The 26,639-nt window shown below is 58.4% G+C and overlaps 1 protein-coding gene across 33 annotated transcripts in view; it reads left to right on the top strand.

Annotated features, from left to right (window-relative positions):
• ARHGEF10L (Rho guanine nucleotide exchange factor 10 like) overlaps nucleotides 1–26,639 on the top strand; it is a 155,125-nt gene that overhangs the window by 37,098 nt on the left and 91,388 nt on the right. For 29 of the 33 annotated variants that reach the window (XM_081580933.1, XM_081580934.1, XM_081580930.1 and 26 more), the window contains exons 2-4: nucleotides 9,164–9,239; nucleotides 17,350–17,535; nucleotides 18,159–18,198. In XM_081580933.1, coding sequence (XP_081437059.1) covers nucleotides 9,206–9,239; nucleotides 17,350–17,535; nucleotides 18,159–18,198 — 260 coding nt within the window. In that variant the 5' untranslated portion in view covers nucleotides 9,164–9,205. Of the gene's footprint in view, nucleotides 1–1,328; nucleotides 1,482–1,911; nucleotides 2,113–9,163; nucleotides 9,240–17,349; nucleotides 17,536–18,158; nucleotides 18,199–26,639 lie in introns of those variants that run through there. The other 4 variants (XM_081580907.1, XM_081580909.1, XM_081580908.1 and 1 more) reach the window with 3 other exon arrangements.

Raw genomic sequence — 26,639 nt, 5'->3', positions numbered from 1 at the left:
CAACTTGGCTGCTGGTTGAGAAGAGTGTGTAGGGCGAGGGGTGGAGGGGAAGCAGGAGACCCGTCAGGAGGCTATGCTGATGGCCCCCGAGGTGGTGGCGCTTTGGATGGGGTGCTGGAAGGGGAGGTGGCCAGAAGTGGTCAGATTCTGGACGCGTCAGGAAGGCAGAGCCACCGAGGTTGGCGGATGGGTGGCACGTGGGTGTGAGAGAGAGAGGAGCCAGGGATGGGCCCGCGGGGTCAGCCTGCGCCCTCGGCAGGCTGGAACTGCCCCCGGGTGAGGTGGGATGCTGGGAGGAGGGAGAGCGGCACTCAGGAGCTGGGTGAGGTGTCCAGTTCAAGATGCCCTGTAGACCATGGAACGCTGAGCAGGTGCGCTTCTGGGCAGAAGTCTGGAGCTCCTGGGGAGGTCAAGCTGGCAGTGTGACCGCAGAGATGGTCTTAAAAACCACAGAAATGGGAATTTCCTGGTGGCCCAGTGGCTAAGGCTCCACGCGGCCCAGTATCTGGAGGTCCTTGGCCATTTCTGCAGCTTGGGCTGTCCGTCCTTCTGCCACATCCAGCTATGTCAGATTGGAGTCAGAGAGAGTCAGACTGGAGGCCTGGATCCAGGCCCCCCCACTTCCTCATCCCACCTCGTGTTTCCGGGTGACTTTGGAAAAGTTGCTTCCCCAGTCTGAACCTCAGCTTCCCCATCTATGGAAAGGAGGCAATGAGGCTGCCTTTTGGGCTTCCCTGGTGGCTCAGCTGGTAAAAAATCCGCCTGCAGTGGGGGAGACCGGGTTCGATCCCTGGGTCAGGAAGATCCCCTGGAGAAGGGAAAGGCTACCCACTCCAGTATTCTGGCCTGGAGAAGTCCATAGACTGTATAGTCCATGGGGTCGCAAAGAGTCAGATATGATTGAGCGGCTTTCACTTTTCACTTTTCACTTTTTCCAGCCTGAAAATGCTCTGCTGATGGTGTGAGTGTTCTAGAGCCACACTGGCACTAAACTGCCCAAGAGGTGGGCTTAGGATGGGGAAACTGAGGCGCGGAAAGGTGAAAGGGTGGTGCAGAGTCCATGCTGTACTCTGCTGGCTTCCAAGTGTGTGTGCTGGGGCCCGATCGCATGGGCCACCCAGGATGTGACCAAGGGTGCAGAACGCTCCGATCAGCAGTTTTTCACCTGACCCTTTAGGCTGGGGCCTCCTGCCTGGACTGGCTTGCTGGGGACGAAGGGGTTAATGTGCCGGAGGCGGGGGGTTGGGGTGGGGCAGGAGGAGGAGGGAGAGAAAGAAGGGGAGAAAGAAGGGGAGGGGCTGTTCTGGGGGCAGCAGCTCCTCCAAGCTGGCTCTGGTTTCCTAGCAACAGCCCCCACGAGTGCCTGCCGCCAGGGGCCCGGTGGGATCCTCTGCCCGGTGGCCTCCTTTGGGTGGCTGTGGAGGGGGACTGCCCCCCACCGGTCCTGCCTGGGGATCCTGGACCCGGGGCACGCCCAGGAGGTCAGTGTGGGGAGAGGGGACGCTCACTTGGGGCAAGGACAGGGCCTCCATTGTCGGAGGCTCAGCCACTGGCCAGCCTCACCCCTGCCCGCGGCAGGAAGCCCATTGAGTGGCCTGGCGCCCCGTGGGCAGGGAGAGGAGCTGGCGCTGTTGTGCCTCCAGCACTTGAGGCTCCCGCCCCGTCGCCCCCGCCCTCAGCCACAGTCCGTCCACATGACGCCCGGTCCGCGCTGCCATCCTGTGAGAGCCGCTCTCCCCGCCCGCAGCCCAGGGACTCGGCTCAGAGCATCTGTCTCTCTGCCCCCTTTGCCTCGTCTGTTGTGGGAACCCAGTTGGGCAGACGCTGAAATGTTAAGCAGGGCGTCTGGTGCACAGCAGTGCTCAGGAGACACCCATGACGACCACTTCCAAGGCGATCACTGTGTGATCTCATGGATGGTGAGGGTCCCGGAGGTCAGGGCGGGCGTTCTTGTGGATGGGCAGCCTGGCCTCAGTGAAGCGATTGGCAGAATGGGGCAGCGCTGTCCTCCAGGAGCGGTGGGTGCCCTGGGAAGGGAACTGAGGTCCATTAAGGCCTCACAGGCACTGTCTCCTCCTGCACCAGCATCTGATGGGTGATGGGGAGCAGAGGGTGAGTGCCTTCCCAGGTCTAGCTGGGAGGGCGAGCTGCAGGTTCAGCGTCTGGAGCTGTCCTCTGCAGCCCCAGCGGAGCGTGGCCCACGCGGCTTTTCGCGTTCTGTCCAGGCTCTGAGCCCCGGACGTGTCCTTCTCGCTGTCGCTCCGCCTGCGTTTTCTCGGCTGAGCCCCTCGTGTCTCCAGAGCCCCCGTGAACCGGCGCCCTCCACAGTCTGCAGCTGGGGGGCAGTTTGCGCCTTCCTGCTGGCCCTGGTCCTTCTGGGCGGACGACCCCTGGGGCAGCTGAGGTCGCCAGCCGGGCCCGTGGCCCCCTCCCGTGGCCGGGACACCCCAGCCCCCCGGGCTCCTCGGCGAGGTGCCCTTGGCAGATGCAGGTCCTTGGCTCGGTTCAGTGAGTGCGTCTCCGCGGTGGCCTGTTTGTGGGTCCCCCTGAAGCCCCTGAAATGAAAGGAAGCAGCCAGCCTAGGGAGGCAGACAGTTCCGACGGGGGCGGTAGGCATCCCAGGGTCGCCTGTGCTCCTTGAAAATAGGCTTTCTCCGGCTGCACACGTGAGCTCCCAATTCAGGGTTGTGAGCCGGAGCACAGGGCTTGGCGTTTTCTGGCCGCACTACGCGGCCAGTGGGGGCCTGGTTCCCTGACCCTCGGCCCCTGCCTTTGAAGCGTGGAGTCTTAACTGCCCGACCACCAGGGAAGTGCCCGCCACAACAGGTCTTTTTTATTTCATTTAGAAAGTTACTTTTGGCCATGCTGGTCTCCGTTGCCGTGTGCGGGCCTTCTCCGGTCATGGTGGCCGGGGGCTCCTCACTGCGGGGCCCAGGCGTCTCCTTGCCATGGCTTCTCTGGTCGTGGCGCACGGACTCCGGGGCGTGTGGCTGCAGCAGGAGCCCCCCCCCGTCCCCCCCGTCTCACCTCCGTCCAGCACTTTCTTCCTGGCTTCCAGGAGATGGACACGGTGCCTCTGAGGCCAGAGCTGGCGGGGAGGCCGGGGCCAGAGCCTGGTCCTTGACTGGCTCGGTAGGACGGGCTGGCGTCTCCCCTTCCTCTGGTGAGTCTGCAGCCTCACCCCCCTCTGCCTGCTGCGCCCCTGCCCACCTGCCCCTCCCCAGCTGCACTCCCCCTCCAGCGTCCAGCCTTCCCGGTCCTCACCCTCCTGGCCTGATTGGTGACGATCAGAGAGGCTTGCTTGTGTATTTCTCTCGGCCTCATTCGGGCGAGTGGATGGCGCCAGTCACTGGAGTGGGAGGTGGGAAGTGGTCCAGTGCTACAGAACCCGCCTGCCAGTGCAGGACACGTTAGAGACTCGGGTTCGACCCCTGGGTCGGGAAGAGCCCCTGGAGGAGGGCATGGCAGCCCCCTCCAGTATTCCTGCCCGGAGAACCCCGTGGACGGAGGAGCCTGGTGGGCTACAGTCCACGGGGCTGCAGAGTCGGACACGACTAAGCGACTGAGCACGCATGGCCAGGTTCAAGAGCCAGTGAGCAGGGCCAGGTGCCTGCAGCCTGGAGGGCGACTTCCTGCTGGGCCTCTGGGCTAGATGGACCTTGACCTCTAGAGGAAGGACAGACTGACAAGGGTTTGCTTGAATTAGAGCCTGGAAGGCACCTGCTGTGGCGAGCAGGGCTGCTGGGGGTGGACGCAAGTGGGGATCTGGCTGCACTTCAGGGTCCCGGTTGCTGAACTTGACCTGCTTGGCGGGCACAGCCAGAGCTGGGCTGGTCCTTTGGTCTCTCTTTTCCTGAATGCGCTTGAGAAATGCTGCCTGGGGGCTGCTCTGGCAGGCCAGTGGCTAAGACTCCGAGTTCCCAATGCAGGGGGCCCAGGTTCAATTCCTGGTCAGGGAGCTGGCTCCCACATGCCCAAACTAAAGATCCTGCGTGCTGCAACAGAGGCCTGGTGCAGCCAAATAAAATGTTAACAAATAAAAATAAATATTAAAGAAGCACAACGTGCTTCTGGCCATTCTGTGCAGCATCACCAGAAAGAGCCGTGTTTAGGAGGGTCTGCCTGCCTGTCCAGTGCTGGCGGTCGTTTTTAGAGACAGAGATGACCCCCAAGAGAAGAGAGTCTGCTCTAACCCCACCACCCACGTGGAGGGCTGTGAACGTCACCGTGACCACAGTGGCCAGGTGCGCCGGGAGCTCCACCCGCAGGCACCGCAGCTCTGGGTTCAGGAGCACAGGGTCTCCATGGGGTGTGCCGGGGGAGAGGGTGGACTGTAACAGCTGCACGTGGCGGAGCCGGGCTGTGAACTCTGATCTACCACCTGCTTCCAGCCTTTCCACGCCATCTTGCAGCTACTGTCTGCTCCGACCTGTGATGTTTAGCCTTTTTAAAAATGAGAATGCTTGGGACGTCCCTGGCAGCCCAGTGGTTAAGACTTCGGCTTCCACGGTGGTGGTTGTGGGTCTGATCCCTGGTCGGGGAGGTCAGAGCCCGGATGCTCATAGCCAAAAAAACCAAAACATGAAAGAGAAGCAATATCGTAACAAATTCAATGGACTTTAAAAATGGTCCTCATCAAAAAAAATTTTAATGAGAATGCTTATCTTCATCTTCCCTCCTTATAATGCTCACTGTAGAAGAGCTCGGAAATTCAGAAAAATGGAAAGAAAGTGGAAAGAAGAGGCTGTGGAGCCCTGCCACCCTAGCGGGCACCGTTCATACCCCTCTGTGCGTCTCCTTCTGTCCTTCCCCTCCGTGCATGTTAGGAGCCCAGTGGGGATCCCCGGATGTAGGCGATCCGAGCCTTGGTCTTCAGTTGACTTCCCTCCCCAGCCACATGGCCTCTTCTGCCAGAGACCACCCCGGCAGGAAGGTTCTGGGTCGCTTTTCAGAGAGAGGCTCATTTTAGGGGCATCACAGCACATTTCTCCTGGCTCAGCCTCCCACCCTGAAGGTTCCAGGCCACGTGCAGCTCAGGGGACACCTTTAAAAAAACTAAACAAGGAAGAAGCCAAGCAACCCCACCTGCTTCTTCCACACGTTCACACCGACGCCCGGCTCCTGGCCCTGCCAGCCTGTGGTGTCCCTGGGCGGGGGCTGTCCTGCCCACTTTACGGAGACGTAGGCCGAAGCCCTGGGAGGCCAAGGGGAGGCCTGGGGTCCCACCGCGCGGAGGAGGCGGAACCCAACCTATGGGTCTGGCTTTGCCCAGGTGCCCGCAGCTTGAAGCCCTTGGGTTCCCCCACGAGCCTCCTCCAGATCTCTTATGCTCCTGGGATGCGGGATCCAGATGCACGGTCCTAGTCACTGGTCCCGTTTTGGCAGTGACATCAAGGACAAGCATCTTGGCACCAACCGAGCCTACCAGGGTTCTGAGGCTGATCTCGGGTGCTGCTGGGAGTCCCGTGGGCCAGGTCCCAGGGCTGTAGCTGTATAGATGAGGACACTGAGGCTCAGCTCACCTGCCAGTGGGGAAGAGACTTCCAGCCTGGGTCCCAAGGCGGAGCTTGGTCATCACAGCCTGTGCCCTGGATGCTAATGACCGCCGAAGAACGGTGTGTCCCAAGGACCCTTCCAAGGGTGTTACCTGTATTTACTCTTAATTTTCTTGAGAACCCCGTGAAGTCGGTCCTTTTTAATCCCCATTTTGCAGATGAATAAACTGAGGCCCAGAGGTGGTGTTAAATAGCTCATCTGGGTATGATAGCCGCTGAGCAGTGGGGTCCAGGCAGTATCAGGTAGCCTTGAACTCTGCCGACTGCTGTGCCAGGAGGTCTCCCGCAGGGCCCCTGGCTGCTCTGAGCCAGCCCTCCTCACTCACTCACCCTGAGCCCTGGCACACACATGTGCAGATGATCGCCACAGGCCTCTGGGTGTGCCGGGGGCTTGCTGGCGTGTGCCCTTGCCCGGGGAAGAGGGAAGTGAAAATAGATGTCTGTTTGGCTACTCGAGTTAGTCATTGCGCCTTGGGCTGCGTGCTAGGTCGCTTCAGTCGTGTCCGACTGTTTGCGACCTTATAGACGGTGGCCCACCAGGGTTCTCTGTCCATGGACTTTCCCAGGCAAGAATACTGGAGTGGGTTGCCATTTCCTTCTCCAGGGCATCTTCCCGACCCAGGGATCGAGCCCACATCTCTTAAATCTTCCCCAACCCTCTGCTGAGAATTTTCAGCGTGGCACTGATAGACGCAGTCACGCACTTTGTGGAGAGCAGTTGGCTTTTAATCAGAATGGAAAGTGCAATTCTCTGACCCAGCCCATCCCGCCTAGGAGGGTGCCCCACAGGTTCACGCATCCATGGCTCAAGGCCAAGTGTATGGAGGACGGTTTATAGCATCGATGCCTGGAAACAACCTCGGTGTCCACTCAGGGATTATGTAAATCATGGTAGATACCCTCCCCCGGTGCTCTGCAGGCATGAAAAACAGGAGACTGATTTCTATGTACTGTGCTGTTCTGGAATGATCTTGGAGGTTCTCCAGCAGAAACCGTGGCCGCTAGGACTTCCCGGGTGACGCAGTGGTTGCGTCTGCCCTCCCCCTGCGGGGGTTGTGGGTTCGATCCCTGGTTGGGGGCCTCCTGATAGGTCCCCACATACTGCACACGGCCAAAAAGGAGGGGCTGCTGAGTGAAGTCAGTCCGACGGGGAAAGACGAATAGGTGATGTCACTCATACGTGAAATCTTAAAACATTGACACAAGTGAATTTTTTTACAAAACAGACGTAGACAGCAAACTTACGATTATCAAAGGGGAAAGCAGGGGTGTACGGATAGATTAGGAGTTTGAGATTGACACTACTGTGTATAAAACGGGCTTCCCCAGTGGCTCAGTGGTAAAGAGTCCGCCTGCAATGCAGAAGACAATGCAGGAGACGCCGGTTCGATCTCTGGGTCAGGAAGATCCCCTGGAGGAGGAAATGGCTACCCACTCCAGTACTCTTGCCTGGAGAATCCCATGGACAGAGGAGCCTGGCAGTTTACAGTCCATGGGATCGCCAAGAGTCAGACCCCACTGAATTGACTTAGCATGCACGCACGTGTATTAAATACATAAACAATCTGTATAGCATACATAAATATACATACATAAACAATACATACATAAACACACATAATACATACATAAACACACATACATAAACAATCTGTATAGCATACATAAACATACATACATAAACATACATAATACATACATAAACATACATACATAAACAATCTGTATAACACAGGGAACCATTCAATATATTGTAAAAACCTATAATGGAAAAGAATCTGAAAAAGAATAGATATGTGTGTGTATGTACACACACACACACACACACGACTGAGCCCCTTTGCTGGACACTGGGACACTGTAAATCACCATGTGTGTGCTAAGTCACTTCAGTCATGTCCGACTCTTTGCGACCCTATGGACGGTAGCCTACCAGGCTTCTCTGTCCACGGACTTTCCCAGACAAGAGCACTGGAGTGGGTTGCCATTTTCTCCCCCAGGGGATCTTCCCGACCCAGGGATCGAGCCCACATCTCTTAAGTCTCCTGCATCAGCAGGCGGGTTCTTTACCGATAGTGCCACCTGGGAGGCTGTAAATAAACTGTACTTCAATTTAAAAAAAGTGGTTGTACCACAGGGTACACAGTGCTTCCTTCTGTGAAAAGCAGGGCGCAGGTTCAGATGGACAGGCTGGTGCATGCACGGCATAGTTCCGGAAGGATTCACAGAAGCGTGTGAGAGCGGTCACTCCTGGGGAACCTGAGAGACTGGCTTCTCATCGTGCCTTCATTGTACCTTCTCTGTGTTGTTCGGACCTGGAGAGGCAGTGGAGCCCGGTGGTTGTATGATGAGCACACGGAGGCCCACGGCCGGGTTCGTGCCCTGGCTCTGCCGGTCACGGGCTGCGTGATCTTGGCCACTTTACTTAACCACTCTGGGCCTCGTTGTCATAATTTGGATGAATAGATATGAATATTTGTAAAGCGCTCACAATAAGGCCTGAGGTATCGTAGGCACTGCATAGATGTTTGCTGTTATTAATCAATTGCTATTTACATGCATTCTATTTTTATTTAGGAAGCCAGCTAATAATATAAACAGAGGCTTTAGGATTGGAAAGGAAAGCAGGCAGGCAGCCAGTCTGCGGCAGGCACTGACTGGAAAGGAGGGCCTGGAGCTTTCCTTCCAGGGTTGATCCCCTCCTCTACAGGGACGTCCAGACGAAGCGCCCCCGGCTCAGACTCAGGGGTGCAGACAGGGAGTGGGGAGAGCTCGGCCGGCTCAGAGTCAGGGGCGCAGACAGGGAGTGGGGAGAGCTCGGCCGGCTCAGAGTCAGGGGCGCAGACAGGGAGTGGGGAGAGCTCGGCCGGCTCAGAGTCAGGGGCGCAGACAGGGAGTGGGGAGAGCTCGGCGGGGCGCACCTGGCGAGGTTGCTCCAGGGCCCGGGAAGCCCAGTGCAGGCTCCGGCGGCTCTGTCGTGGGCTCCTCCACCACGAGGCCTGGAGGTACTGCCCCCCGCCTCCGAGTATTTGGGACTCCGCCCCGATCTGGAGCCATCCGCCTCCACGAAGCCCCTTCCTTCCTTCACACCCCTGTGCCTGCCGGCCAAGCTCGGGGGCAGCGCGGGGGGAGACAGAGAGAGAGTGGGCGGCCTTCGGTGGGGCCCGCAGGGCGCGGGTGGACCCAGGGTGCCCGTGGTGACCGGGCAGCCAGGAGCAGGAAGCGTCCGGCCGCGCCCGTGACCCTTCAGGCTGATCCGGCTTCTGGAACGCGAGGGCTGAGTGTGATCCCGGGTCCGAGGCTGGAGCTCCCCTGTCAGCCAGAGGGGCCACCTGCTTGCCCAGCTCGGAGGCGCGGGCTGGGTAGAGGGAGGCCTGGGCCGGCAGGGCCTCCCGGGCAGGTGGGTGGCCGTCCTGCAGCTGCTGGTCTCTCCGCGGGTTAATGATTCACCACGCTCATGCCGTCCTGGGCTCCCAAAGCTGCTGGGAAATGGGCTGAGAGTGGCCGGCTGACGTGCGCCCGTCGGTTGCGAGCCAGTGACCCCTCTCTGTGGCTGGAACTTTGGCCTTGAACGCCCTCTAATCAGATTCCTGGCCTTCTTTTCACAGGAGAGCGGCTGGATAGTGCTGGTCTGAGTTGCGCCCCGTCTGATGGCTTCCTCCCGTCCTCCGCAGGCTGCCGTAGGTATGGTACCCCAGGGTCCTCTCGTCCTGCGTCCCGCCCAGGGCCTCTGGCCTTGGGTGTGAATCTGGCCCCGCTGGCTGTTAGCTGGGTGCCCTTGGGCCAGGGACCTCTGCAACAGGGAAATAATAGGAAGTGGGCTCTGGGCGGAGGTTGGAGACTCTTCCCCTGTCCACCTGAGGGCCCCTGGGGAGATGAGCAGAACCCCTGGGACTGCAGCGTCCTCGGGGGTAAAACTAAGAGCTGAGAATAGGAGGTAGGGGCTGGTGGGGGCTGCCCATCCATCTCCATCTGCTGAGGTTCCAAAGCCGGGCCGTCTAGCCGTGCTGGGGTGGCCAGAGTCAGCAAAAAAAAAAAAAAGGAAAAATACACACTTATGCTGAAAAAAAATTTTTAATAGAACTTCAGTTTGATGTCCTGTAGTTTTACGTGGCGATCCTAACAGTGGGGCCCCGGACACTGCTGGTAGGTCTGGACCCCGGAGGAGCTGGGCTCGAGGCCGCCTGTCCCGCTGGGCCCAGCTTCCGGTCCTCTCGTTCTTCCGGGGGGGGGGGGCGACGGCAGAATGGCGACGAACACGGGCTTCTGGCGCCCTGGGCCCAGCCGAGGGGCTTGGTGTGTCTGGCTGTCTCGTCGCCCACAAGCACGGCGTCAGTGATGACAGCCTCTCCCCTGTGATCGCAGGCTTTAGGTACAGGGGGGCCCGGCATGTGCTAGCCGATGGCTCAGTGCCTGGGGAATGTTATCACTGGGGCGTTGGCAGGACCAGCTGCCCGCGCTCCGCTCTGAGCCCTGGCCGAGCCCAGGAGGAGTCGCTTCCCCCTTGAACCTCCGTGTCCTTCTCCGGAGGGTGGGGGACTAGGACGGCGGACCCGCCCCCCGATAGCGTGGGCTAGCCTCCCGGGGCCCGGCCCCCGGACTCGCTGGGGGCTCACTGGGGTTGACAGCGTGGGCTGGCTTCCTGGGTCCCGGCCCCCGGACTCGCTGGGGGCTCACTGGGGTTGGCTCTCTGGAGAAGGAGAATGTCCAGGAACGTCACAGGCGTGTGTGGCTCCCTCCAGTCCTGCCATCTGTCTGGGTGGGGAGAGCTCACTTCAGCCCTCAGTTACCCAGGGATGGGCCGTCTGACTTTCCCTTCTGATAAGGCGCCACGGCTAATTGCCTGGGTCTCAGGACCCTGGGAGCAGAGGCTGCGGAAAGGGCATTTCCTGATTCATGCCCGTGGCTTTGGGTTCCAGGATGTCCCCCGCCCCGTCATCGGCACCCTGCACACACCCTTTCTCCTCCACACCAAGGGGCCAGACATGCCAACTGAAAGCAGAATTACTTTATGATGAAATCAATTCGGTTTCCTTAAGCAAACATTTGGTGGGTGTATCTGATGTTGCAGGCTGATATCTGGTTGAAGCAGGCTCTTGGCCATGCTTTCCTATTCTCTGAGAGCTCTGCACCGTCCTCCCAGATGAACTCAAACCCCCCAGCCCCCCGCAGCCACGTTCTCGCCCCGTCGTCCTCGCCCGCGCCTTCGCTTGCACTGGGCCGCTCGCTGTTGTTCTCGGCTCCTGCTGTGGCCCCGGCCACCCCCCAACCTGAGCCTGTCAGGCCCTTGCTCCCCCTTTCAGGCCCTGCACAGGGGCAGCCTGGTGCCAAAGCCGCGCCCCAGGCCCTGGCAAGCTCAAGCCCCCTCCTCTCCGTAGCACTGGCTCAGTCTTTGGGGTTTTACGTCTTTCTCTGGTCAGACCCGCCTGCCTCACCCTGCAGTGAACTCCTTGACATCGAGGGACCATGTCTGACTTTTGTTTCAGTCTTCTGGCCCAGGGGCTCCTGGGAACAGTTCACTGGATACTGTACAATCTATTTGATCCGATCAGTCCATCCTACAGGAAATCAGTCCTGAATATTCATTGGAAGGACTGATGCTGAAGCTGAAGCTCCAATACTTTGGCCACCTGATGCGAAGAACTTGACTCACCTGACGCTGGGAAGGATTGGGGGCAGGAGGAGAAGGGGACGACAGAGGAGGAGATGGTTGGATGGCATCACCGACTCGATGGACATGAGTTTGAGTAAACTCTGGGAGTTGGTGATGGACAGGGAGGCCTGGCGTGCTGCAGTCCATGGGGTCGCAAAGAGTCGGACACGACTGAGCGACTGAACTGAACTGACCTGAACTGATAGATTGCTGGGCTAACTGAAGCTATTTGTTTTCTTTTTTTTAATTTTTGAAATTTGGTATTTATCTGGCCGCATCGGGTCTCAGTTGCGGCCCGCGGGTTCTCTGCCGTGTCAGGCGGGAGCTTCTCTGTGACACACGGACCTCCAGTTGTGGCTCATTGTGTGGCTCATTGTGTGGCTTAGTTGCTCTGCAGCGTGTGAGAACTTCGTCCCCTGACCAGTTCCCTCCGTCTACTGCATGTGGTGTGGACCCTGAGGGAAGTCCTGCTGTTTTCACTCTTAGCTGGCTCAGTAAAGAATCTGCCTGCCAATGCAGGAGACCCAGGAGATGCCGCTTCCATCCCTGGGTCGGGAAGATCCCCTGGAGGAGGGCATGGCAACCCTCTCCAGGATTCTTCCCTGGAGAATCTCTTGGACAGAGGAGCCTGGGGGGCCACAGTCCATGGGGTCACAAAGAGTCGGACACACCTTAGCAACTGAACAACAACAAAGAGAGAAAATACAAAAGTAACCTAAGTCCCCGGACACAGCCTGGGGGCTGGGTCGCCTGGGGCTGGGCCTGGTCTGTGGATGGGGAGGCGGTCTCCATCCCACCTGGGGTCAGGGCCTGGGCTGTTTGACTCAAAGCGATAATAATAGTCATCACGATAATGACTGGGGCTTCCCCAACGGCTCAGTGAGTAAAGAATCTGCCTGCAATGCAGGAGACACAGGAGATGCGGGTTTGATCCCTGAGTCAGGAAGATCCCCTGGAGGAGGAAATGGCAACTCACTCCAGTATTCTTGCCTGGAGAATCCCACGGCAGAGGAGCCTGGAGGGCCACAGTCCAGAGAGTCGCACAGACTCAGACATGACCGAGTGACTGAACACAATCATAATGATAACGATACAAAGACAGTGATGATAAATAGAATCGTCATCGTAAGAGCAGCTCACATTTAGCCTGCGAGCCCTCGCCTCCCAGGGGTGCTTTAGTGTGCCGGCTCAGTCCGCCCTCCCAGTGCTCCGTAAGCCAGTGTACAGGAGAGCTGGGGCCTGAACCCGGGCTGGTCACTGCCGTGATGCAGGCCGCGTGCATGGGGGCCCTCCCCGCCGTCCACCCCGCAGACGCAAGTGGGCGGGACCGTGGGCTCTGAAGTGTCCCTGGTCAGGACAGGTCTGCCGGGTGGCCCAGAAAGAGTAGTGGGCAGGGACGTCGTGGCCACTTATTCCAGGATTTTTAAAAGTAACTTTTTCTCTTTATTTATTTTCGGCTCTGCTGGATCTTCACGGCTGTGCGGGCTCCCTCGAGTTGAGGCGAGCCGAGGCCACTCCCTAGTTTTGGCGTGTGGGCATCTCATTTGTTTTTTTAAACTTTATTTATTGCTGTATTTACGGCTGTGCTGGTCTTCCCCACTGTGCGGGCTCTTCTCTAGTTGCGGTACACAGGCTTCTCCCTGTAGTGGCTTCTCTTCTTGCGGAGCACGGGCCCTATCGGGCGTCAGTAGTTGCGGGTGTAGAGGCTGCGTTGCTCTGTGGCATCTTCCCAGGCCAGTGATCGAGCCCTTGTCCCCCGCATTGGCAGGTGGAATCTCAACCCCTGGACCCCCGGAGTCTCAACCCCTGGACCCCCGGAGATGTCCTGGGCTCCCCGCCCCCGTGGCTTCTCTGGCTGTGGAGCGCCGGCTCTAGGGCGCGCAGATGTCAGTAGCTGCTGTGCGGGGACTAGTAATTGTGGCTCCCGGCTCCAGAGCTCAGGCTCAGCAGCTGTGGCTCCCGGGCTCAGGTGCCCCACGGCATGTGGGATCTTCCTGCACCAGGGATTGAACCCGTGTCTCCTGCACTGGCAGGCAGATTCTGTATCACTAAGCCACCAGGAGGCCATATTCCAGTATTTTTAAAAATCGTTTGAAACTGCAACCCATAGACCTGCCAATAGGAGCGTATGTGTATGTTCAACAAATCCTTATTCTGTGCCCGTCGTGTGCTGGGCACAGTACCAGATGCTGGAAATATGATAGTGAGTGAGACAGACTGAGCACTGCCCTCGGGAGGCTCGCGTTCTAGTAGAAGAGACAGACAGGAAGACAGAGAAACCACACAGCCTGCCACGTGCTGAGAGGGGCCGCAGGGGTAAGTAAAGCAGGCAAGGCGCCTCGGGAGCCCAGGTGTCACGGTGGGCAGTTCTCGTCCCCGCAGCCGCAGCCTCGGTGGGAGGTGACAGGTGGTAAATAGACCTGGAGGCCCTGAGGGCGGGAGACGCTCCCTGGGGAAAGTGCAGCCTGGACCCCAGGGCTGAGGTGCAATGGTCCCGAGGCAGCAGCAGAGTGGACACTTGGCGTGGTCCAGCAAGGACAGCCGTGCGGCTGGGGAGTGAGCGGGGGAGAGCTGCAGGAGGGTCTGCGCCACACGCTGTGTGTGTGAGTGTGCTGCATGTATAAATCCAGAACGGGAGGGTTGGCAGCAACATCAGAAGTAATACCACGTGTGAATTTGTTCATACCGTGGCGGTGGCTGGGTCGTCAAGTCATGTCTGACTCTTGCTGCCCGACACACGGTAGCCCGCCAGACTCCTCTGTCCATGGGGTTCTCTCAGCAAGAACAGTGGTGTAGGTTTGTCATTTCCTTCTGCAGGGATCTTTCCAACCCAGGGATCGAACTCAGGTCTCTTGTGCTCAGGCGAGTCTCCTGCATTGCAGGTGGATTCTTTACTGACTGAGCCACCAGGGAAGCCTATTAGTATTATAAAATTTTAAAAAATATCTTCAGTAAGCAATTCATAATGCAGAAAGCTTCCCAGGAGCCCCCTAATTGATTTTATGACCCACCAGTGGGTTGAGAACCATTTGAAGATTACTAATCTGGCCTCTGATGCAGCCTCTGGATTTCCTCTTGAATTCATCATCACGGGGCCAAGAGTGCAGGGGCTCAAGAGAGACTTCCAGGAGGCCACTGGGCTGAGTGGAGAGTGGGAACCAAGGCAGATCAGGGTTCAAACCTGGCTCCCCACTTTCAGCTGGATGACTGGGTGCTTCGCCTCACCGCGAGAAATGTCTGTGGCCTCGTGTAAAGCGGGGGTGGTTGCGAGGCTTAGGCAAGAGTCATGTGGGCTCATCACAGGCCCTGAGTGTCTACTTCTCCAAGTCTGGGGGAGGAGCTTGTGCTCCTGGCCACGTCACCGCCCGGAGGAGTCCACCCCGATGGCCTGGGCCTTAGGGTCCCCAGAGCTCCCAGGAGCAGGGGCTGCCCCCCCGCCTCATGGGCCTTGTTTTGGTTGCCACCCCCTAGGAGTCGAGGAGGGTGGCTGAGCCCCAGCTTTCTACCGTGTTCACACAGCTGAGGAAGGGGCTGCTGCTTTTTTTACCTGTAAGATTTTTTTTGATGTGGACCTTTTTTCAAAATGTTTTTATTGAATTTGTTACAATCTTGCTTCTACATTTTTATGTCCCCCCCACCTTTGGTCACATGGCATGTAGCGTATTAGCTCCCTGAGCAGGCTGTGAACCCACACCTCCTGCATTAGAAGGCAGAGTCCTAGCCACTGGACCACCAGGGAAGTCCCAGAAGGGGCTTCTGGAATTCCATACTCTCGCACCTAAAATGTTCTGCTCTGGAACCCCCCCAGTCACTGTGGATTTTTCGAGTTTTCTGGTCAGAGAGACTACCAGAATCAGGTACGCCCATCTGTCCATCCGCTGGTCTGTCCAGTTGCCTCTCTGCTCCATCCACCTCCCCACCCACGTGTTATCCAGGCATCTATGGACAATCCTGTTCTCAAGGATCTCCGGCTGGGAGGGGACAGAAATTACAACAACAGGTGTCATTGTGGAACACATACTGGGCAGTATGCCAAGAGCTACGTCTACTCGAGCCGTTCTCCACTGGGGGCTGTTTCGTCCCCCAGGGGACATCTGGTTGGCAGTGTCTGCAGACACTTTTGGTTGTCACAGCAGGAGAGCAGAGGCTGGGGAGGCCGATACACCTCCTGTAGGGGCCCCAACACACAGACCTCGCAGCCTGGATACGAGGCTGAGAAACCCTGACCTACCTCCCGGGTCACATTCACGTCAGCTCTATAAGGTAGGTGCCCTTTCATCCTCTGATTTACGGGGGAAGAGACTAGGGTTCAGGGAGGTGAAAGGCACTCAGACAGGACCCGGCAGGCCCAAAGCTCATGCCCTGAGCTGTGTGACAGGAGCTATGACCGATCTGCTCGGGGCAGCCCAGGGAGGGGTGATCAGCTTTAGACTTAAGACCAGCCGCGCTGTCCTTGGGCGTTAGAGTGGGTGTGGACGAGGTAGCTTGTTGTTGTTCAGTCACCAAGTTGTGTCCGAGGTTTGCATGAGCCAGGGAGATGGGCTAAATGAGCACTTGAGGTTCTGTTTAGGTTCAGATTCTAGGAAAGAAGTCTTCCAAGGAAGAAGACTGGGAGACCTCAGCCAGATGAAGTGGGTAAGAAGGCGAGGGCTTGTGAGGCCCTTTAGGACGGAGAGTCCGTTTCTTCATCCGTTTAATGAAAGTTTCTGAGTTATATCTGTTAGTTGCTCAGTCGAGTCCGACTCTTTGTGACCCCATGGATGCTAGCCCGCCAGGCTTCTCTGTCCATGGGATTCTCCAGCAGGAATACTGGAGTGGGTTTGCCATTTCCTTCTTCCAGGGATCTTCCTGACCCAGGGATCAAACCTGGGTCTCCCGCACTGCAGGCAGATTCTTTACCATCTGAGCCACCTGGGAAGCCCCAAATTCTACTTGTTGACTAAGAAAAAGTGCACAACCTAAAAATTGAGAATTATGTTTCACTCGGAGGACTTACTGAGGACTTACGCCCTGGAGGCCCCTCTCTGGTAGCTCTGAGGATCTGAAGCTGACAGGGAGGAGCCAGGACACAGGGGAGTTTTTGCAGCAAAGACCAGGAAGTGAGACCCTCAAAAGATCACTGTTCAAGAAAAGCAGACCCCTCACGTTAATGGATTTAGCACCTTTCAGTGTGTGGGAGCTGCAAGAGGCTAGGCTTGTTGACGTCATTTCTTCGGCGTGCACTTCAGCTCTCTGCAGCCTGTCCTTTCCCCCGAGTCCCCTCGGCGCCATCGGGGGGGCCGCATGTCTGATGCCCTGATGGCCGTCATAGCCTTTGTTTACTGACTTGGCTGCTGACGGTTTGTCTGCATACCCCAGGCCGGGACCTGTCCCCTTCAGGGGGGCAGAGCAAATTGTTACGCATGTTACAGGAGCAGATGAAGAAAACAGAAGGCAAAGATGGAGAAGCGATGGGGGCAGAGGGCTGTCCCTGCCTGAGTCGAGCTTGGAGGGACGATGAGGCAGACCTGGCCCCGAAGGGGGTCTCCCAGGAGAGAGAAGCAGGCTGTGAGGCCGGGAAGCCCTCCAGGCTGGGAGCGCGGGGCCCCAGCCCCGCCCCAGCCAGTCTGCCCTGGTACCCAAAACTGGCTGTCTTCAGGCTCCAGACAGTTCCAGACAGCTGCTCCCTGCCCCGTGCATGCAAAACACAGCTTAGGGTGCCCATCGAGCCTGGATGTGCTCATTTGCACGTATGCAAAATGTACAGACGGAAACACACACGTGGAAATACACACAAGGGTGTGTGTCCTCCCCTGCCCCATGCAGATGCATTTATAAAACCCCCTGGCTTACAAAAGAGGGAAATAGAAAACAAGAAAGTCAAAGGCTTCCTTGCATTCGAACCCAGACGCACTCACCTCGGAAGCTTGTTCCTGCCCTCCGCCGACTGCCCGTTTGTTTAGAGCCCCAACCCAACCCCTGGCCCCTCAGGGCTCAGGAGGGCCCCCTGGCCCAGGCGTGGGTTTAATCTCGTCCCTGGGACCTGGCTTCGTGCCTTCACTTGGACCCCAGCTGCTCCTCACTTGCAGCTGTCTCTCTGGACCAAACGCGGAGACCCTGCCGCGGAGACCCTGCCGCGGGCTAACTCCTCCTTCCTTCCAGGAGATCGGCCGCTTCCCAGAGGCCCAGGCCCCTCCCCCGAGGCGGAAGATGACCCTGGCGAGGCCTTTGAGTTTGACGACAGCGACGATGACGGGGACGCCAATGCCGGCCCGGGCGTCCCAGGCGCCGTGCTGGAGACGGAGGCAGACACACCCCTGATCCACTTGGACTCCGCCCCCGTCGCCGGTAAGGTGCTCTTGGGAGCCCGATGTCTTCACGGCTCAGGGTCTGCAGGACTCCAGGGCGCTCAGGGCCGCCTGGACACTTCCGGCTCCCCGTGATGCCTCGTGCTGTCCCCAGGATTCAGGGACCGCAGAGAGACTGTCGGGCAGGAGCTGCCTCCCATCGCCTCCCTCGGGCCCTGGAGATCCCTAGGAAGCCTGCAGCGTCTGGTGCGAAGCGACTGGGGGCAGTCACCACCCAGGGCTTGTCTCCCCAAATCCCCCCGCCCCGCAGCTCCTTCCAGGGAATCACCCCAGCCGGAGCAGCCTCCTCCCAGAACCCTGTGGGCGGGAAGGCCCCATAAGACCTCTGTCATCAGGAGGGACTGGGGACCAGACCAGCAGGAACCTCCTGCAGGCTTGGGGGCAAGGGGTTCCTTGGGGAGCTGAGGGTGGGGCAGGCGAGAGCCGGCAGGGCAACCGGTTCTGGTAGGAGGTGGGCCGTGAGCCACGGGGTGGGGTGGGGGCTGGCAGGGCAGGCAGGGGAGCTTAATGACAGTGTGGGGCTGGGGAGGCTGTGGACGGGGCGGGGTGCGCTGAGTCCCTTGGGCTGCCGGCCTGATGGACGCTCCTGTTCACCTCCCGCAGACCTAGAGCCGGAGCCAGAGCCCGCACGGCCCCAGACACAGTAAGTGAGCCTCCTTCCTTTGCTGGGCGGGAGGTGTGACAAGGGGTGGAGCTGCCGCCACGGGGGTGCAGGGCACCCTTTGGCTAAGGACTTCCTGGGCTGGAGGGAAGAGGTCAGTCCGTGAATCGTGTTACTTTTTCCCTTACTTTCCCCAGGTCTTTGCCCCACACCCTGGCTCTGTCCCTCGCCAGCCGTGTGGCTGGAAGGAGTCACAGAAACATCCAGAGTCAGGCTGCGTGTGTCAGGCGCTCAGTTGTGTCCAGTTCTTTGGGGGCCCTGTGGACTGTAACCCACCAGGCTCCTCTGTCCTTGGGACTCTCCAAGCAAGAATACTGGAGTGGGTTGCCATGCCCTCCTCCAGGGGATTTTTCCCTACCCGGGGATCAGACCCCGGTCTGCTGCATTGCAGGCAGATTCTTTACCAACTGAGCCATCAGGGAAGCCCCAAAAGTCAGACTGTTCGTATGCAATATGGAAACAATGAAGTGTCCCTTCCACTGGGTTGTGGCCGGGAATTAACAGCTCTCTGGTGTCACCCGCTGTTGTGGTCTTTGCCATCGCTGTTTATTCTGCTCCCTTTCCTGTGACTGTTGTTGGGGACTCTGCCCTTCCCCGCCTGGGAGCCTGTCTGATGCAGGGCGGCCTAGTGGCTAGAAGTCTGGGTGTTACATCATCCTCTGGGCCCAGCACTGGCCACAGTCCTTGTGTGAGGCTCTGTCTTCCAGGCCTTGGTCTTCTCATCTGTAAAGTGGGCCCTTGCTGCCTCCATAGGAGAATGAAGAACCGCTGGGTCAGACACGTGGCGACACCGCAGGCACCGAATCCAGGCAGTGTCACCGCTGCTCCGTCTGTGGTCGTGGCAAGTTGGACGGTGCATTTGGGGGTTGGGGGCCATGCAACCCAAGGCCTCTGAGAGCTCTGCTCATGGCTGCTCACTACCTGGCTTTGGGGACCTGGGTGTTTATAGAGGCCTTTTCCCTGGTGGCTCAGGTGGTAAAGAATCTGCCTGAAATGCGGGAGACCTGGGTTCAATCCCTGGGTCAGAAAGATGCCCTGGAGAAGGAAATGGCAACCCACTCCAGTGTTCTTGCCTGGAGAACGCCATGGACAGAGGAGCCTGGTGGGCTACAGTCCATGGGGTTGCAAAGGATGGGACACAGCTGAGTGCCTTTCACTTTCACTTCTAAGGAAAGCTTCAGCGGTGGATCTAGACCCTGTGGTTGACAGCCCGGGCACCTGAGACCCCGAGTTTAAATGCTGGTTGCCTGGGTTGGGAGGTGGGATGATCTGAGCCTCCTTTTGTCTTGGACTGAGCTGGACCTGGGGGGCTGACTCTCGGGCAGGCCGCTTTGATTTCCTGGAGCTGCTGCACCCGGGGGGCTCGTTCTCAGGCAGGTGTTGCCTACCTGGAGATGAGGGTTGTGGCCCTGGGCCCCTGGAGCCAAGGCAGAGTCCTGGATTCAAATTCAAGCCCGGGACCCCTTGTCTGTGCTCATCTGCCTGTTGGAGCAGGTGGACCCCGGGAGGGTTTCTGCTGGGCCTGCCCCTGTGTGACTCATTATGGCAAGAAGCAGGGCCAGGCTCTCCTCCCTGACTGGGGACCTGAAATGCCTCAGTGCCTGTGCACTGGGCTGGGCAGTCCCGGCCTGGGTGATCTCCCAGGGCTTATGTCCCTCCAGGGTGGGCCAGGCGTGAAGCCACCTGGAGACTCCACCTGGGCAGGGATACAGACGCGTGCAGGTGGGATGCGGGAAACAGGGACACTGACGGGGGCCGGGGGGTCTGGGCTGAGCGTAAATTCACCAGCGGAGAGAGGAGAGGGGTCTGTCTACACAAGGAAGCCACTGAGCGGGCCCGTGTGTGTGTGTGTGTGTGTGTGAGAGAGAGAGAGAGAGAGAGAGAGAGAGAGAGAGGGAAGCGGTGTGGGCAGCCAGCCAGGGCTCCCCTCCCGGGGTCTGGCTCTTGGCTTTCTCAGGCCACCCTCATTCCCTGGTCTCTGGGTCAGGATGCGGCAGCCCAGCCTGGCCCTGCCCACTCTCTGTGTGTCCTGGAGGCTGGGTGACAGCGGCCAGAGGGCGTGTCTGGCCGGCGCTGGCCCCGCACAGAGGCCTGGTTGCGGCGGCCCCGGAGCTGGCGCTGTCTATGTCGAGATGGCCCAGCGCGGGTCACTGGGTTCTGGGCAGAAGCCCAGCCTCTGCTTTACCCACCGCCTGCCCTCCACCTGCTCCCGGAGTCAGCCCAGCCCCGTGAACACCAGCTCCTGGAGCTTCCAGCCCTCACTGAGCCCTTCGCCAGCTAGGTGGCTTTGGGCTGCCTGTGAAGCTCTCTGAGCCCCAGTTTCTGCCTCTGTAAAGTGGAAATGGCATCCGCCTTGAAGCGTCCTGAGGAATAAGGGGCTGGTGGGGGGAAGCACTCAATACCCACACCGTGTTTGCTCCTGCCTCCTCCTGACCAGCCTGGATGTTCCCAGTGACATAGGCCAGGGCGGGTGCAGAGACCGTGTACCCCGTGCCTCTGACTCCTGGGCTGGGCCTGCACCGCCAACAGCTGTGGTGGTGCCAGTGGTTAAAGACCCCACCTGCCAGTGCAGGAGACGTAAGAGACACAGGTTCGATCCCTGGGTTGGGAAGATCCCCCAGAGGAGGGCGTGGCAACCCACTCCAGTATTCTGGCCTGGAGAATCCCATGGACAGGGGCCTGGCAGGCTACAGTCCACGGGGTCACAAAGAGTCAGACGCGACTGAAGGGACTTAGCACGCATGTGAATAAGCATCACTTTGAGATCCCTCACTGGGGCAAACATTCATGGCCCCGTGGAATGTTGACATCATTGGGAGTCCTGAGACTTCCAGTCCAGCCCCTTCGCTTTGCAGGGCGGGCCTGCCCCCAGGCACCCAAGGAGACTCCTCCTGCAGAGTCTCTGTGCTGCTCCCAGCGTCGCTCCCTCCCTTCCGGGTCTCCGTTTACTTAAGTTCCAGCTCCTTCTCCGGATGGTGAATTTCCACCCTGGTGTCCTCTGGGAGAAGAGCCAGTCCAGATTGCTTTCCTTCTCCTTGTTGTCTGAGAGAAAGCGGGAAAAAAGTCTTGATTTTCTTTCTTTTTTTTAAAAAAAATTTACCCCAACCTAGTCACTAAGCAAACATTGCTTTGAAAAAAACAGAACTCCCAAGTGGAGGACATTTCACCTCTTTTCACTGCGTTTCCTTCATGGTCCCTGCCCCGAGGCTTGGAAATGGCCTTGGGCTCTGCCTGGCTGCCTACCTGCCCTCCAGAGACGGAGACGTGAGGGCTGCCTGACTCCTGAGCCATTAGAGTCACTGCCCACATCGGCGGAGCTGCTGCCTCAAGGCGACTTCCCTTCCCACGCTGGGGAGGGAGGCAGGCAGGACCACCCCTCACCTTCTGCATCCCAGGCCAGGCGGGAGCTCAGTGTGTGAAGTGAGGCCTGGAGTCTGGGGTTCGAGGGCCCAGGAGCTTGGTTCTGAGCTGCACGGAGCTGGCTTCAAGTCTCATCTGTTACTCACCAGCTGTGTGTCACCGGGAAAGCTGTTTTCTGAAAGCTTTTTCTTTATCAGTAAAACAGGGCTGATAAATCAGCTCAGTTCAGTCGCTCAGTCATGTCCGAGTCTTTGCGACCCCATGAACCGCAGCACGCCAGGCCTCCCTGTCCATCACCAACTCCTGGAGTTTACCCAAACCCATGTCCATCGAGTCGGTGATGCCATCCAACCATCTCATCCTCTGTCGTCCCCTTCTCCTCCTGCCCCCAATCCTTCCCAGCATTAGGGTCTTTTCCAATGAGTCAACTCTTTGCATGAGGTGACCAAAGTATTGGAGTTTCAGCTTCAACATCAGTCCTTCCAATGAACACCCAGGACTGATCTCCTTTAGGATGGGCTGGTTGGATCTCCTTGCAGTCCAAGGGACTCTCAAGAGTCTTTTCCAACACCACAGTTCAAAAGCATCAATTCTTCGGCACTCAGCTTTCTTCACCGTCCAACTCTCACATCCATACATGACCACTGGAAAAACCATAGCCTTGACTAGACGGATCTTTGTTGGCACAGTAATGTCTCTGTTTTTAAATATGCTATCTAGGTTGGTCATAACTTTCCTTCCAAGGAGTAAGCGTCTTTTAATTTCATGGCTGCAGTCACCATCAGCAGTGATTTTGGAGCCCCCCAAAAATAAACTCAGCCACTGTTTCCACTGTTTCGCCAACTATTTCCCATGAAGTGATGGGACCAGATGCCATGATCTTAGTTTTCTGAACGTTGAGCTTTAAGCCAAGTTTTTCACTGTCCTCTCTCACTTTCATCAAGAGGCTCTTTAGTTCTTCTTCACTTTCTGCCATAAGAATGGTGTCATCCGCATATCTGAGGTTATTGATATTTCTCCCAGCAATCTTGATTCCAGCTTGTGTTTCTTCCAGCCCAGCGTTTCTCATGTTGTACTCTGCATATAAGTTAAATAAGCAGGGTGACAATATACAGCCTTGACGGACTCCTTTTCCTATTTGGAACCAGTCTGTTGTTCCATGTCCAGTTCTAACTGTTGCTTCCTGACCTGCATACAGGTTTCTCAAGAGACAGGTCAGATGGTCTGGTATTCCCATCTCTTTCAGAATTTTCCACAGTTTATTGTGATCCACACAGTCAAAGGCTTTGGCATAGTCAATAAAGCAGAAATAGATGTTTTTCTGGAACTCTCTCGCTTTTTCGATGATCCAGCGGATATTGGCAATTTGATCTCTGGTTCCTCTGCCTTTTCTAAAACCAGCTTGAACATCTGGAAGTTCACGGTTCATGTATTGCTGAAGCCTGGCTTGTTGAATTCTGAGCATTACTTTACTATCGTGTGAGATGAGTGCAATTGTGCGGTAGTTTGAGCATTCTTTGGCATTGCAAAAGGTAAATCAGTACCTGGGGATAATTCCGTGAGGTGAACATAAACCAACGTTTATCTGGTGCCGTATCCTCCTGGCCCGTGTTGGCTGCTCCGCATGGGTTTGCTGCCGTTCTTCTGGGTCCTCGTCTGAATGTGGCGTCAGGGGAACTCGCTGGGGCCTGCCCTCAAGGAGTCAGTAGCCCTGGGACTGATCCATCTCCCTGACCGTGTTGCAGAGGATCACCGCCGGGCTGGCTGGGCCTGTGTCATGAGGACGCCCGAGGCCGCTGGGGGGCCGCTGGGTCCATCTCTGGTTTGAGGCCTGCGGACTTCTGGTCCCTTCACCTGGAGGGGGGCGTTGCCTGCTGGAGGCGGCCAGGCTGATAGGGGAAGCAGAGTTGAGGGCATTGATGCCAGTGTGCTGTGCCAAGGCCCCTGGGGCGATTTCAGGGTGGGGCTCCCCGCCCCTCAGTCCAGGGGCGAGGACGGCTGGGACCGCGCCCATCCTTCAGAGTGCCCAGCGGGCTGCGGCCGCGTTCTCTTTCCGCAGCGGGCCGTGCTGTCAGAAGAGAGCAGCAGCAGCAGCGGCTGATGATAGTGGTGATGATGGTGACTGTTTACTGCGTGCCAGGCACCAAGCTGAACGCCCAGTCCCATTACGTCTCCCTTCTCCAGGAAGTGCCAGTTTGTTACCCTTTCTCAGGTGGGGAGATCTAGGCTCAGGGAAGCTGGGCTCTGTCCCCTGGGAGTCAGACAGACCTGGGATTGCGGATAGACTGTGCCTGTTCATTCGCCAGGGCTTTTCTGAGCCGAGGCCAGCTGTTTGACCATCACGCTGCCCCCAAGGATACACTGGCGGCTCCGGGTCCAAGCTCAGGACCCCAGACCTTGGTTCATGCTGGGGGACGTGGCCAGCTCCATATGGACAACCCCCTTCAGTGTGTGTTTACTGGGGGGTAAGAGCTCTGCCTCTTGTGAGAGCTGACTTGACCTCTCTGAGCTCTTGGGGGAGTAGTTTTATGCTGTCACTGGAATGATGCACAGGCCCCATCTGGGGAGCCAGGCAGAGTGGCCTCGACCCTGCCTGTGTGCTCCTGTGCAGGGCCCCTTCCTTGAGACGGAAACAGAGGCCAGCAGCCCCCTCCCCTCTGGCCCACGAGGGTCTTGTGATGGTCGAAGGTGGGGGGTGTCTCTCCGCAGCAGGGTGGCTCCGTGGGGACGGCGTTCTTCGCGGTGGGGGTGTTCTGTTTGCTGCTCTGTCCCCACGGCTGAGCGCGGAGCCAGTCCAGGGCGGGTGCGTGGTGCCAGCTGCCTCCCCGAGCCGCGCTCTGAGTTTCGTGTCTCCTGTGTGCGATCTCGTCTCCCGGGGACGCTGCCCCAGGCGGCAGGGCCACTCGTGGTGCCCATTTGGCATGTCGGGAACTGAGGCTTAGAGCACTGAAGCGGTTTGCCCGTGATGTGGCCGAGCTGGTCAGTAGCGGGGCTGGAGCCTGTCTGACTCCAGAGCCATCTGTCAGTGGGAGCTCGCCGGGTCGGCCTTTCCGGTGCACTTTGAACCCCGTGACCTCACGGCCGCCATGAGCGCCCAGTACAGGTCGCTGGCTCCCTGTTTTCCTGGACACAGGCCGCCTCTCACCACTGAGCCCTCTGGATTTGTTTGCTTTTCTTGCCCAGTCGCTGCCATCCCCACGGCCCCCCACGGCCTTGGCATTTCCTGTTGGCTCCCTGCCTGGCTGCAGGGACTCTCAGTGGCTCCGGGAGGTCCCTGTCCTGCCCCTTCCTGGCTTATCCAGACAAGATGGACTGTGTTGCCCATGGGCTGGCATCACCTGGGTGGGCCCAGTGGGATCACGAGGATTCCCATGCGGGGGGCGGGGCAGGGTCAGAGAGGGATCTAAAGAGGCTGTGTGTTGGCTTTGAAGACAAGGAGGGGCCACGAGGCAGGGCTGCTCCAGAGGCTGGAAGGAGACGAGGGGGCAGGTTCCCCCAAGAGCCCCCGAGGAGCCGGCCCCGCCAACACCTTGCTTTTGCCCCAGTGAAACGCTCTGTGGGCGCCTGACCTTTTCGGCTGCAAGATAATGCATCGGTGTTGTGTGAAGTCACTCAGTTTGTGGTCACTTGTCACAGCCGCAGTAGGAGAGTAACACAGCAGCCCTGGAAAGAGGGACTTATTGTGGGTCCCCTTGTGCAGCCCCAGAGAGGTGCCCTCACAGCTCCAGGAGCTTGAGCGGCCGGTGGTGGCGCTGGTTCACAGCTGGGGGGCACGGGGCGGGCAGGGGCTCTGCTCGTCCTCCGAAGCCCCCTGCCCCCCAGGTCAGCCCTTCAGCTCCGTCCTCCACCCCTCCAGCCTGCATCTCTGTACTGAGTGCCTGCCCGTGCCAGGCACTGTGGCGACCGAGGCGGATAGTGCCTGCCCTCAGGGGGCTGATGGGCGGTGCCTGGGCGCGTTTACCAGCTCTGGAGCCGGGTGATAATGGCCTGCACGTCTTCGGCATGTATTACTCACCGGGCCCTGTTCTAAGAGACTCGCCCGCCTCCATTAACCCTAAGACACTCTGGCGGGGGCTCTGTCATCCCGGCTTTATAGGTGCAGAGAACACACGTCGTCAGCCTGAGGTCACGGAGCCGGAAGGAGGCAGAGCCTGGGTGGCACGCCATCGGCTTCCAGACCCTTCCAGCGTCTAGCTGTGCGCGCTCGTCTCCCGCGGGGATCTGGTTTCGATCCCACCCGCCCTCCACATCGCGGTCGTTTGTTGTCTGATCTGCCTGACCTTCCGTGTGGCCCCTGTGACGCGGAGGCTGGATGGGGCGTGAGGACCAGACGCTGTGTGAGCGAGCTGCTTACCTGACTCAGCGTCTCCGAAGGGTGCGGGTCTGTCCGGGGCAGCCCTCCAGGCCGCACGGGACGCCGCACCGGCCAACCCGGGGCTCAGTGTTCCCTGCGACGTTTTCCCCTTCTCTTTCTTTCTCAATTTCTTTTTTTGGTAATAGTCGTGCATATTTATTATAGAAAAGTTGAAAGTACAGAAAATGAATACTAAGAGCAACCTGTAATTCCACCATCGTGTGTTCCTGCTCAGCCTCTTTGCTTTGTATATAAAGTGCGTGCACACACACACACACACACACACATTTTATGGAACCATGGTTTTACTGCAGTATTACACGTGCTGGTTCCCAGCTCACCTTTTGACCTAATTACAGAGGCCGAGCATTTTCCCACGGGAAGCTGTATTCAGCACCCCACAAGGCTCTTGGCTTGCTAGGGGAGCTCTGTCTCTCCGGGGTGTGACCTCAGAGCGGACGTCAGGGAGGGGGTGCGTGCACCCCGGAGCAGAAGACCAGGGTCTGGGCGGTGGGACCAGGGCCCAGTGTCGAGAAGGTTCCCTGAGGGTCTTGGCGCTCACCCCCACTGAGGGCTGTGTGACGGATACTGGGTCGGGGCCCTCCTCCGACTTCCCTGGGGGTTCTGCCCTGCTCATTCCGCGAGTGGATTTGTGACTGTTTGGGGGGTGGCACGGGACAGGTGGGCCCAGCACCCTTCCGTGTGTGAG

The sequence above is a fragment of the Giraffa tippelskirchi genome, chromosome 3 (assembly GCF_054371585.1).
Source record: "Giraffa tippelskirchi isolate mGirTip1 chromosome 3, T2T-mGirTip1v1.2.pri, whole genome shotgun sequence".
NCBI classification, from domain to species: domain Eukaryota; kingdom Metazoa; phylum Chordata; class Mammalia; order Artiodactyla; family Giraffidae; genus Giraffa; species Giraffa tippelskirchi.
The sequence above is the reverse complement of the archived record's forward strand: the minus strand, read 5'-3'. Positions and strand labels throughout refer to the sequence as shown.